Source organism: Ostrinia nubilalis, chromosome 15 (genome assembly GCF_963855985.1).
Source record: "Ostrinia nubilalis chromosome 15, ilOstNubi1.1, whole genome shotgun sequence".
Lineage (NCBI taxonomy): Eukaryota > Metazoa > Arthropoda > Insecta > Lepidoptera > Crambidae > Ostrinia > Ostrinia nubilalis.
In genome coordinates, this window is record NC_087102.1 from 13,644,738 (window position 1) to 13,657,172 (window position 12,435).

The 12,435-nt window shown below is 37.3% G+C and overlaps 1 protein-coding gene across 1 annotated transcript; it reads right to left on the reverse strand.

Moving 5' to 3' along the window:
* Positions 1-724: 724 nt before the first annotated feature.
* Positions 725-6,866, reverse strand: LOC135078539 (N6-adenosine-methyltransferase non-catalytic subunit). Its single transcript, XM_063973077.1, has 7 exons — positions 6,836-6,866; positions 4,688-4,822; positions 4,439-4,606; positions 3,786-3,986; positions 3,210-3,366; positions 1,379-1,688; positions 725-1,060 (listed from the first exon to the last, which is right to left on the reverse strand). Exons 2-7 carry the CDS (start codon positions 4,751-4,753, stop codon positions 814-816), a joined length of 1,149 nt encoding a protein of 382 aa, XP_063829147.1. The 5' UTR covers positions 4,754-4,822; positions 6,836-6,866; the 3' UTR covers positions 725-813.
* Positions 6,867-12,435: the final 5,569 nt, after the last annotated feature.

Sequence of the window (12,435 nt, forward strand, 5' to 3'; positions counted from 1 at the left end):
GCGCCACGGTATTGAAAATGGGAACTAAAAATTGTCAAAGCGGCGGGTAATGACACGCTGTTTTACATTGCGGCTAGCCGTATTGAAGAACGTTTGGCGCCGAATACATTCCGGCGGATTTTCATTCAGCCGTATTCAATCCGCCTAAACGTTAAACCGCCGTATTACAAAACAGAGCTGTAATGTAAAATGCCTAGTGGTAATGTAAAACGGCGGATTATACAATCTGACTGCGACATATAGATGACCCACGCTGAACTGTCCCACCAAACTCAATGACAGGGGGGCGCTACCATCGTTCAACTATATGGTTTCCAACATGGTAAAAATCGGAATCAGCGATCCGGTATTGACTGTGGCGCCCCACTGTCAATGTTATGCATAGGACAGTTCAGTATTTTGGAACTATAGCGCAGCATCTTCGGTGGGACAGACTATCGTTATACAACTGTAGTCAGTGCCTGAGGAATGGGGAGCGGAGCGGCTGACATTTGTAGTCGAATGTCGAGTGTTCAGTCGGTGTCTAAGAATCCTCCTAGTAAATGACGCCTCCCAAGCCTCTACACAACGTCCCGATTTTTTTTTCTGGGTCTCTTACCGCCCCCCTTTAAGCCTGCAGCGCCCACAAGGGGGCGTTATCGCCCACTTTGGGAAAGACTGCGCTAGACATAAGTAGATAGTTCGAGCTTTTAGAGAATCATAGGATTTAAAAATAACAAGCAAATTAAAACGTATCGACAACTTTATTTCTTATTAACATAGTGATATAAAATTGTTTCTATCTCTTCACTAAAACTAGGCCTGTAACGTAGGCTATATTGCTCCCCTGCCCCTTCCTCTGCCCCTGAATCCCCCTCTTCCCCTAGGCCTCGCCCCCTTGTTAGTGTTAGGGGGACTCTTAGGCCTAAGTGCCTCTATCCGTTCCGTACACCCGGTGCTCTCCCGACCCTCCGTAAAGTATGAAGCGTACAGTTCAGCTTTGAAGTTGGAGTTTGTTAGCTCGTGGCCGATGGTCACCCATCCAGGTCGGATGGTGGAGTCGCGGCCGAAAAGATGTATTCTGGAATAAAGTTATCACAATTTTAATTCAAATAAAGATAACCTTTTCACTGGGGGAGAAAATATTTCTCAATACTTTTTCCTATCTATAGATTTTTCAGACGATTAGATAGTAGTGTAACGCCAATATTCATCTTGTGATGGCTCTTTTCGCCTAGTCTCGGAACCCTAGCGACACATGTTATCGTTGTTTTTCCCCTGGCAAATCTTTAAAGGCACATGTGAAGACAATTTGAACTTGTTGTTACAAAGGTTGAATTTAATACATGTAGTATTTCCTTAAAATATTTTAGTAGAATAGGTTTCATAGAGTACAAACCTTCTTCTTCCTAAACAAAAGTGCTCCATAATGTGGAATATCTCAATTGGCTTCTCTGTACTCCCAAACTCAGGATCCTCTGAGATTATAAGATCTATATCCACATTAGCATGTATGAAGTCTCCGTCTGAAGACCTCCGAACTGTTCCCTTTATGCCCATAAGGCAGTGCTCCTTAGTTCTCTGGAACACTGCGTTATGTTCAAGGTTCTTGGAGTGGCCAGGGTTCTTGATATTCGTTTTTATCCAGCAGATGTCTTCACATCGTCGAAATCCCCATTTTTTCAGGCATTCTCTGCCCATGTCCAAACCTAAAAAAAGATTTTAAGATCTCAATCAAGTTTGCATTGTACCATTTTTTCCAAGATATTCTAAGCAGTCTATTAGCTTTTCTCTTAATGTAGAACACAGCAAGCCAGCTTTGTAAATCTAAAGGAGTTTTTTTAGACAGCCGTTTTATATTATTTACTGAGTAGTAAACGAAACAACAAAAATAAAAAGTTATACACCGTGTTACTTTGCATTCTTGCCATATTCACAGAGATAAAAGTAGGGAACAATACCTATTATTTAAGATAAACAAGAGACTCCCATAAAGAAAGTACACTAAGATTTTAGTAAATTTGGTTTTTCAGTACAAATCGGAATAAACCAATTTTGTCTCGCACGTTCTACAGGTGCAAGTGGAATAAACCTAGTGGGCGTGGCCTAGTTCTTAATAATCTGTTGTTTTATGGCTCTGGCTACCAGCCTTTTTATCCAGTCATAATAATTATTTTAAAATACTCTTTAGTTGATTTCAGATTTTCCTTTCTACTTTACGGGCTTAGGACCGTCAAAAATACGTAATAATTATTAGGGTTTTAATTAATTTTAACATTGTACCCTATTTTTACAAATTAATAAATTAAGTATGAAATGAAATCACCTTATTCACAATTAATTATTTATTTATAAGTTCCTACTTACAAAGTTTACGTACTGCGAAGCAAGTGTTCAAAGTGTCCTCCGTTCTGATGAAGGTACAGTCTAGCACGGCGAAGCGTAGGTTTTCCGCTTTAGTTTTCGCAACACATAAACGTTTTGTCTCACAGTTTCACTAAAACAATCCTTTCATGTAACGCGTTTACACTGTTTATCTCTTCTGCGCATACCAGTCGTTTCAAGTCACGCCAAAAATCCACTAGTGTCAGGTCCGAGGATCGTGGTGGCCAAGCTACTGGACCCCCTCGTCCAATCCACTGTTCACCAAACGTATTATTCGCGCACTTGACGTCCTTATTGTGGGGGAGCACCATCCTGCTGGTAGTAGAGCATTTGGTGTAACGCTAAGGGTACGTCATCAAGCATTTCGTGACGTCTTGCAGACACTCCAAGCACCATTTTGATTAAATTATTCGTTGTTTGAATACACTTCAGACATTTTTGTATAATTTATAACGTGATTTGTGATTGATGGATTTCTCAGTTTTTTACAAGTGTCAAAAAGACATTTTAAAGACAATAGATTGCAATAGATATTTAAAAAATACAATAAAAAGTAAAAAAGTCTTCATCGCCATCGCCAACAAGTGATGTGCATGCGTTACGATAATTAGTGATGTGTTTAACAGATTGTCGATAAAATAAAATACTCAAGATGAAATAAAAATTTTTTCGGGCATTATTTTTTAACGGATTTGTGATCAGTATCAGTAATATAGTAACCTCTGTAAATATGGCAAGAATGCAAAGTAACACCCTGTAGATGCTCAATATTCTGGGTTAACTGAGATGATAATGAGATAAATGAGATGGGTAAACTAACAATATCAGAAATATCAAGACAATACCTTCTGAGCTTCCACACCACAGAAAGATAAATGATCTGGCTTGCGCAATTTGCTGTAAGTCAAGCGCCAAAATATCCTGCCAGCGCCAGCCCGAGCCCAGCGGAGGCTCCACCAGGATCACGTCAAACTTGTTGCCTATCTGTTTCAGGTCAAACGTCTGAAACAAAAGATTACAGGTTAAAAGTAGGTATAATTACTATGTTGAAGTTGATGCAATGGATTTGCATATTTTAATATGGCATCATGTATGATGTTATGCCTGTGAAAACCTCTTAAGTGTATAAGAAAAAAATAACTGAACTGAAAAAATAACTGTAAAAAAAATGCATTCATGAGGTTTTCACTCTTAAGGTGACGTTATGTAACCATGCTGTAGCAAGGTACAAGCAGGAAAAGATTAAAGATTTACTCCTCCTCATTACTGGCACATTGTCTTGAATCAATGATAGTAAAACCTATCTCAGGGACAAGTAAAAGGGCTTTTGAAAAGCCTAATAACAGGAAATTTATTTATTTATTTATTTATTTGTAATAGGTATACAAACAGTAAATACATGTAATTTATTAGATTTTTACCTTCAAGTCACATTTCAAATACATAGGTGGTGTAGCAGTTTGTGCTATCAGATCGTCCTTCAGCTTGATGAGTTCTCGTAACTTGGGGTACTCCTCAAACCGGTCTGCGAGCCCAACGTCACGGATGAAGTTCTGAGGCCTTTGCCCTGTGTCCACAAAGTGCTGGCAATAGTCATTGTGGGGGTTTGAAGACTGTGTACCCTGAAATAATGTAAAGGATATGATTAGAATGGGAAAACATAAATAACTCACAAAATTAGTATTAGAAAAGTTGTAAAAAGCATTTTCACAACTTTCTAACAAACTAAGATCATAAGAGTTGTATAAAGTTAAAGCAAACATCTATAGTACAACAACCAAGTGCAAGAGCCATCTTAGAATGTAATTTAAATATAGGTCAAGGTATGACTTGTGTCTGTTGATCCAAATTGAATGTGTTGTGGCACATGAAAGAAAATATTTTTGATGTTTTACAAATAAAGCATACCACAGCTTATAGCTTCAAATCCTGTACAGACAGTACCTACTATTAAGAAAATTAACAGCATTAAAATGCTAAACAGTTAATGAGTGGTGGAAAATTGGCAAAGAACAATTTTATTTGAATATTTTTCTATTAAGTAATAAGTATGTATCACATATACAAACCACACCTTCAAGAATGTAGAAGAATCTGTGTAAACCAGTTCGTCATGTTGTTCCTTAGTTGTAGGCTTCTCATTTCCTTCATTACTTGTCTCCAACACTGCTTGTTTCTTGGCTGGCACATCTATAGACGTCCCTAGCGCGTGCCGCAACTCACTAACACTGGATACACCAAGCTAAAATCACCAAATTCGTAGATATACAAAAACAAACAAGATGCGTCTCCACTAAAGTTAGGTTATGTTTACGCGACTCACAGTCTGTGCTAGCAACTTCTTTCTTTTTTGTGACCGTTCACGAAGCTCTTTCAGTTTTTCACTCATTATTATTCTTTATAGGTTAATTATCTTATTTATTTAATTCGACTAAGACAAAAGTAACATTTAACTTAAAATTGGACGTAGTTATGCTACAACGTTCCAACCCACACGCAAGTCGAACTGAGAAAATCGCGTTTTTGTAAATTTGTGGTACGTTTTTTTTTGGTAGCGAGTAGAACTGAGTAGTATGTATCACTTCAACTAAATAAATAAACATTATTTTATTACATACCTGTCATTAAAATTGACTAATATTTCTCATACAAATTTTGAAAAAAATGTACTTGGAACGTTTTTGCAAAAAGGCTTTTTGTATGAAAGTAGTTTTTACCTTATTTTACAAAAACGTTCCAAGTACATTTTTTTCAAAATTTGTATGAGAAATATTAGTAAATTTTAATGACAAGTATGTAATAAAATAACGTTTATTTATTTAGTTGAAGTGATACATACTACTCAGTTCTACTCGCTACCAAAAAAAAGCGTACCACTTTTTTTCCCGCTAACCAGTGGTACGCTTTTTCCCGCTAACTCCCGTTCCCGTGGGAATTTTGCAATATCCTGTTGTAACTAAGCTTTAAGTTTACTAAGGTACTTGCATGCCAAATTTCAAGCGTCTAACTTAAGCGGTTTAGATTTTTCATACAAAAGGATTTTCCCGCTAATTTCCGTTCCCGTGGGAATTTCGGGAATTCCTTTCTTAGTGCACCTCTACGGTACCTAAGCTACGTCCCTTCCAAATTTCAAGTGCCTACGTTTAGCCGTTTAGGCTGTGCGTTGATATGTCAGTCAGTCAGTAAGTTTCTCCTTTTACATAATATTTAGATTTACAATGGCATACTTTTAAACTAGCAGAATTTCTTTTGGCAAAATTTCATTCTGAATAATATCGATTAGCATAACGTTTAATTAGTAGCACGATTATTTGGTACCATTCCACTTGGCATACTATGCAGATGGCAGAATTTAGTTTGAAATATTTAAAATATTCTGCATAATATCGATTAGAATAACTTTTATTTAGTACCACGATTATTTGGTACCATTCCACTTGGCATACTATGCAGATGGCAGAATTTCTGCAATATTGAAAATATTCTGCATAATATCGATTGCATGACGTTTATTTAGTATAATATCCTGTTCAGGAATCTTGCGGAAAACTAATTGTACTAAGTGTACTGTACTGTAACTGAAAACATCATTGATAGAAAGAAAGATACATTTATTACAATGGACATCACACAGATACCTGACAGGCAATTACATAGACTCATGACAGTGGCACATAATAATAGAAGAAAAAAAAACAAGAGTAAACTGAGCAGTGCCACCCATTCACCAACAAAATGCCCACTGCAACGGGACCCCACTTTAATATATTATTATGCAGTATGAAATTTTGCCAAAAGAAATTCTGCTATTTTAAAAGTATGCCATTGTAAATTCGGACATAAACATTCTATCAAACGATAATTAATATTTATTATCTATAATTATACATATAAATATTTTTAATTTTTAAAATAAATATTGTTTCATTGTTATACTTATTTTTTCAAAAAGTTGTTATACTTATATTTTAGAAAAAAATGTATTTATATTAACTACCAAAATAATATTATAACAATTTTCACACATTGGAACGTTTTTGCAAATTAAGTTAAAAGCCACTTTCAAACAAAAAGCCTTTTTAAAAACGTTCCAAGTACATTGGAACATTATTTTTATTTTATTCAGTCCAAAACGAATTAAAACCATACGATCCAAATGGAATGTCACTTTTTAACATTTAAAATTAGTTATTTGTAAAACGTTCCAAAATGATTGGATCATTATTTTCATTGTACTCAGTCCAAAACGAATTAAAACATAACGTTCCAAATGGAATGTCACATTTTAAGATTTTATTTAGATCTTTTGGATCGTTTTATCATTGGGACCGCTTAATTATTTCATTAATTATTGTCGTAAGAGAGTCAGTGTCTTCAGCACTAGATAGGGTGACCCAAAATACCTAGCTTGGGCTCGAAAACTCAATTTTGACCACCTTGTGGGTTGGAACGTTGTAGCATAACTACGTCCAATTATTAGACAAACGAACGAGTAACACAACAGCGTAACAGCAACAGCTTGACATAAAACAAAATGTCAAACAGCGGAAGAACAGTGGGTCTAGTCAAAATGCCATCGCAAACCAATAGGAAGTTTTCACTAATGTCAGTCGCCGCGTCACCAGTAATTCGATTCGATCGGAAAATGGCAGCCAAAATGCACATTGAACCACCAACGACGCGGCGATATAAAAGTTCATTCAAAATCGAATAAAAGTTAAAAAATGTCTATGACTTTGCGATTGTTTTTATTTTTTTTAGCTTTTTTTTTTTAATTTGTTTCTTCCTTCTTTCTGCTCTCTGTTTACGTCTATGCTTCGCCGTCAAACTAAGTGTCAAAACGACATCGCGATACGGATTTGTCAAAACAGCCTTAGGGTGGGTTGCACCATCTTAGTTTAACTTTGGCAAACGTCTAAAGTCTGTCAAACTCCATACAAAAAACACCGGTTAACGTCATAGTTACGGTCAAAGTTAGGTGGTGCAACTCATCCTATTGGTTTTCGATATAATCGAAGCTTATCACCGGGGTTTAAGTAATCGCAATGAAAATGGCGGGTGTTGCGATTCGATTCGATTTTGATTGAGTCTTAAATGCATGTTGGCTAAGCCTTTGTATGGGAAATTTCAATCCAGTCTTTCGATTATCGATAGTTATGGCTTTGCGATTCGATTTTTTGCCGTTTGACTAAGCCTTTTTTGTTATCGACCTCTTTTGCGATTTGTTTGTTTGTTTGCGACTGGTTTGCGATGGGTTTGCGATTTTAAAGTGCGTTTTGACTAGACCCACAGGATTTATCCGTTCCGTTCGTTCAAAATTTTCTGATAAGTTTTCGGTTTTGAAGAGATGGATATTTTTTGGGGCATTAATAGTGATTATTTTAAAATTATTGTGATTTACGATTAATGTATTGAAACGTTAAATGTAAACGTTTAATAAATTCTGCTTAAGTGAAAGTCTGGGGCTCGATTCTTCGCGTCCGGGAAGCATTCGGCTTCGGAAATCAAAATCTCATTTAAGATTTTTTCGGGTCGTTATGTAGGTAGGTACTTAGGTTGTTCAGTTTTCTTACAAAGGATTCCACTAGTTCATTATACCTACTTAGTTTGTTCAGCCAGGGAGACATCTTACTAGGAACTTAAAGAGGAATCGTAGTAGTTTTTAATGAAATAAAACTCATTTGGGTTCTTTCAGCGTTTAATCACATTGATCCGGCTGGACACACGCCCCGGTTCGGTCACGCAGCAGCCCTTGCGTGCAATGGCAGGCCAGCCGGCAGCGACGCGGGCGCACGACGCACGCGCGTCTCCCGCATCGCGCCTCGCAGCCGTAGCGGCATACGTACTCTTCGTTCGGGGGACATTTCTCTGGAAATGATGATGATAGGCTGTTGCACATGATTGTCTACGGTACGACACTGGTCACCGGGAGAAGGTGATCGGTGCCGCACTTTAGTACGTGTGTCAACGCCCTAAAGAATTTACGCTTGAGATTTTGTAAAGGTGCGTACGGATTGCGCGTACCTTGGTACGCGTATCCGGAACACCTAGTCCATACCTTCAGCTACGCGTTCACTTGGGTCTAGCTAACTACTAGCTGCAGGTATGGACTAGGCATTCTGGATACGCGTAATCTGAGTACGCGTACCAGGGTACACGCAATCCGTACGCACCTAAGACTAACGAAACTCAACCATTCGTTTAGCAATTAGTTAAGCCCAAATCAAAATAATCAAATTCCCAAAATGAACAAACGCCTGATGTTTCCCCACAGGCAACAACTTATGGGGATAGCTCCATAAACAAATATTTATTTTTTGTAGGCGCTACTCTTTGGCGATAATCCGGAAATTAAAAGAAGTCAGCACAAGTAGTTTTTAGTTAGTAAAGTTTTTAGATCGAGTTAGGTAGAAAATTAAATCATAGCTGTCTACTACCCGCTTCAATTACCTAATAATGCTATCTTGCTTACAAGTTGAATTAGAAATTGCACATTATTTTTCTTATCACATTTTCTGCCAGCCATGTGAGAACACCTGTGTAAGAGAGTTGACAAAACGAATATGTTTATATCAAGTTCGTTAACGTTTAATTATAATGTGCATCTTTTTTATCTTAACAGCGTAATCGTTACTAATTGGGAACATTCAACGCGTTATCGACACCGACGAACTTAATGCATCGCAATTTGCCGCCATAACTATGGTTAAAGATAAAAGAGTAAAAGCGGTTAATTCAAGGACATTTAACTAATTTTCGGATAATGCCTTGGGGCATTAAGCCCATCTTATGCGCCAATACGTGTGGCATTAAAGTAAATAATAAATAGATAAGAAGCCTCCTTAGGCCTAGTTGCACCCTTACTTTAACCGTAACTATAACTATAATCGGTGTTTCTGTAATGTAATTTGACAGATTTTGATGTTTAATAAAGTTATTGTAAGATTGTGCAACCAAGCCATAATTATAAAGTGACAGAAGATGCGTGCAGCTTCAGAGAAGTTTATTTTTTTCGATTGATAAATGATTTTATGATTTTTCTTGCAATGCACGTCAAAATTCCTGACTCTCCAAGCTTGATTAATGTACTTAAAGTACTTCACACTCTGTGCGGCCATAACTCCGCGTCAGTAGGCATGTGGGTGTGTAATCTTATAACTGAGGTGCATGTGGTAAGCACAGTCACGGCACAGCACAGTCTAGTCAAGCTCAAGCATCAACAAAATTCCTAAGTTAGTCAACTGCATATTATCACAACTATTAGAATCCCACCAAAGGTTGCCTTATGGGTCATAAAAAGTTATCAGATCTCTTGTAGGTAGAGCCAAGCTTCTAACTCTACACTTCCTAACTTAACAAACTCAACTCCATAATAGCTACAGTCTATGGCTATAGTAGCAATAGTAGTAAAATCAAATTTAAGATTAGATACTCACCAAAAACATTTTCGTGAAAAAGGGTTACCAAAACTCGCACTATTAGAAACTTATCTTATTAGTTCTTATGTAGAGTTAAGTTTATAACTTTAAAGTTCTCTCTATTAGCTTCGCAAACTCTATACCTTAGTCCACCATAGCGTATAGCAGGGGTGGCCAAACTTTTGACCTGTGAGGTCTACTATGCTCGAAAATATTTAGCAGTCGACTGCAAGGTGCAGTTTAGAAGAGTGAAATAAATCATTTTTCATTTTCATTTACTCTGTTCAGTTTATTTAACTTTCGCGGGCTACCAAAATAGTCTTCGCGGTCGACCGGTAGACCTCTTGGCCATCTCTGGTCTGGCGTATAGTCTAGAGTTATTTTGGTGAAAAGTTAATTCACGGTTCATTAATTTTCTGTTAAACAATACTTCTTAAGTACCTAGTTCTTGTGTAAATCTATGCTGGAATATTGGATTATGATCCTACTGCATCGACCTCTCTTAGGATCCGCGTATAAAGTCGTCGGTGTCGGTAAATGGTGTCCATTCATCAGACCCTTATGCCTGTGCCCTTGATCTTTTATGGAGTCAAAGCCTTAGCCTTCAATTCGTCCCTTTGTGCAAAACTTTCCTACCTACTAGTTACTTAAGTAAACATTGTACCCGTTAATTTTCATGTAAATCCTAAATTATATGGTGAAGCTCTACATTTAGTCTCTACATGATAGGCGAAACGAAAGGCGGTTAAAGCGAAATAATAACGTTTATAGCATGATCTCTTTAGAGCTGCCAGTCGAAAAAGACAGCCTATAAGCACAGAATAAGTAACTAATAGCTATAAGATAAAATTTTCCATTTTGAAAATTACTTTAAAAACTGTTATTAGGTCCGTCTGAGGCTTCATGACTAGACCCTGTCCCTGAAATTCCAACTACTTTTTAAATAAAACCGTTACCCCCCTTACTAATAAAACTTACACGCTCGTTGATCAATGTTTTAAAGTGACGTTTAGTATGGAAATGTCATTTTAAAACAGTGATCAACGACTGTGTAACTTTTTATTAGTAAGGGGGTTAAAATATTAGATTTTTAGTAAATCTTTAAAAAAGTCGATTGAGTTTGAGTTGGTGGAATTATGACATCATAAAATATGTTGTCTTAGAAAATCTACCCTTGTATGACCTGGCGGGCTACGATGCGCGCCCTGATATACTCTTATCGACGCGAAAATGTATGGGCGAAATCGATAAAATGGCGTGATAACCGCTTATCGCGGCGCGCATTCTAGGCTACTGATCAAACTTTTCGTAATCCTTACGTCCAAGACAGTCCTTCTTCTCCACACAGTGCCCGCTCCTGTGCCTCAGCAGCGGTGGCCTGCAGAGGCAGCCTCTCGTGCAGACCTTGAGAGGACAGACCGGCTCGGGCTCCGAGCAACTGGGCTCGCACCAGCCGCACGAGTAGAATTCTTCATCGGCGTCGCAGTCCTCGATTGACGGGCCTTGGGGGACCCCTATTGATATTTCAGCTGCAGAATAGGATGAGTTAATTTAAAAATTACCTGGAGCATTGAATGACATCAATGGAATGAGTCTAACGCCCGCACAAACGATACTTGCTTAAGTGAAGCAGCAAATCAAACGCTCAGCGTTGCAAAGCTCTGTGATTGGTTCGTGTGTCACCCTGTGTGTCCTCGCGCACTGTGAGACTTCATAGTAATGTTTGCGAATACAGGCGTAAAATCTCTTTCTGCTACCTAGTTTTAGCCGAGTAAGCTTTTGTTAAAATATTACGGTTTCAGTGTTCCTGAAACGTAAATTTCAGTCAAGTCAAGTCACGTCAACAGTAATGTTGTTGCAGACTACTTACATTTTTTTTAATTGTATCTTGTAATAATTTACTTAGTTCCAAATCGAAATCGTCAGTAATATACCTAACCTACAGAGTAGTACAGAGATCGGGTACATTCGTGTCCGAATTTTTTCTTTCCGAACTTACTTTTCCAGTAGGATTAACTTGTATAAACTTTAAGGACGTATGGAGAGTCGCACGATACGATATAATGTTATCGAAGCTTTATATTGTGTAAATAAATACCTACTTTGATGGCATATAATATAGCACCTTGGACAGGGCCCGTATGAAAACCATAATTGCTATAAATTGGTGCTACCTTTTACTACATTGTTAGCTACGCAAGACCTAGGGTACCTAGATATAATAAGGATTGTGTTTAGTTCAGTTGGTGTGCAATGAAGGAAAAAGAAAAAACCCAAAGTTCAGTATTAGTCACTTTATTCAACATAACATAACGTGCATCACAAATAAATAACTTACAGTTAAATAAGATCCAATTATCACAAAATAAATTAATTTATCACAATATCGTCTATAGGCAAGTAGCTATATCTAGCCAGATATTTTGTTAGTGGTAACTTAGTAGGTACCTACCTATTAGTTAGGAGTACATAGGAGTTATTTACATCATAACTAATCCAAAACTCAAATTCTTGAAAGTATTTTACATTGACATTCTGATCCTTGCTAGGTACTACAGTTTTTATTGGCACTTATTTCTCAAATATGTACAGAACTAATGTATTATACAGACATAACACATTAAAAAGAAGATTATATAGATTTAAATAGATT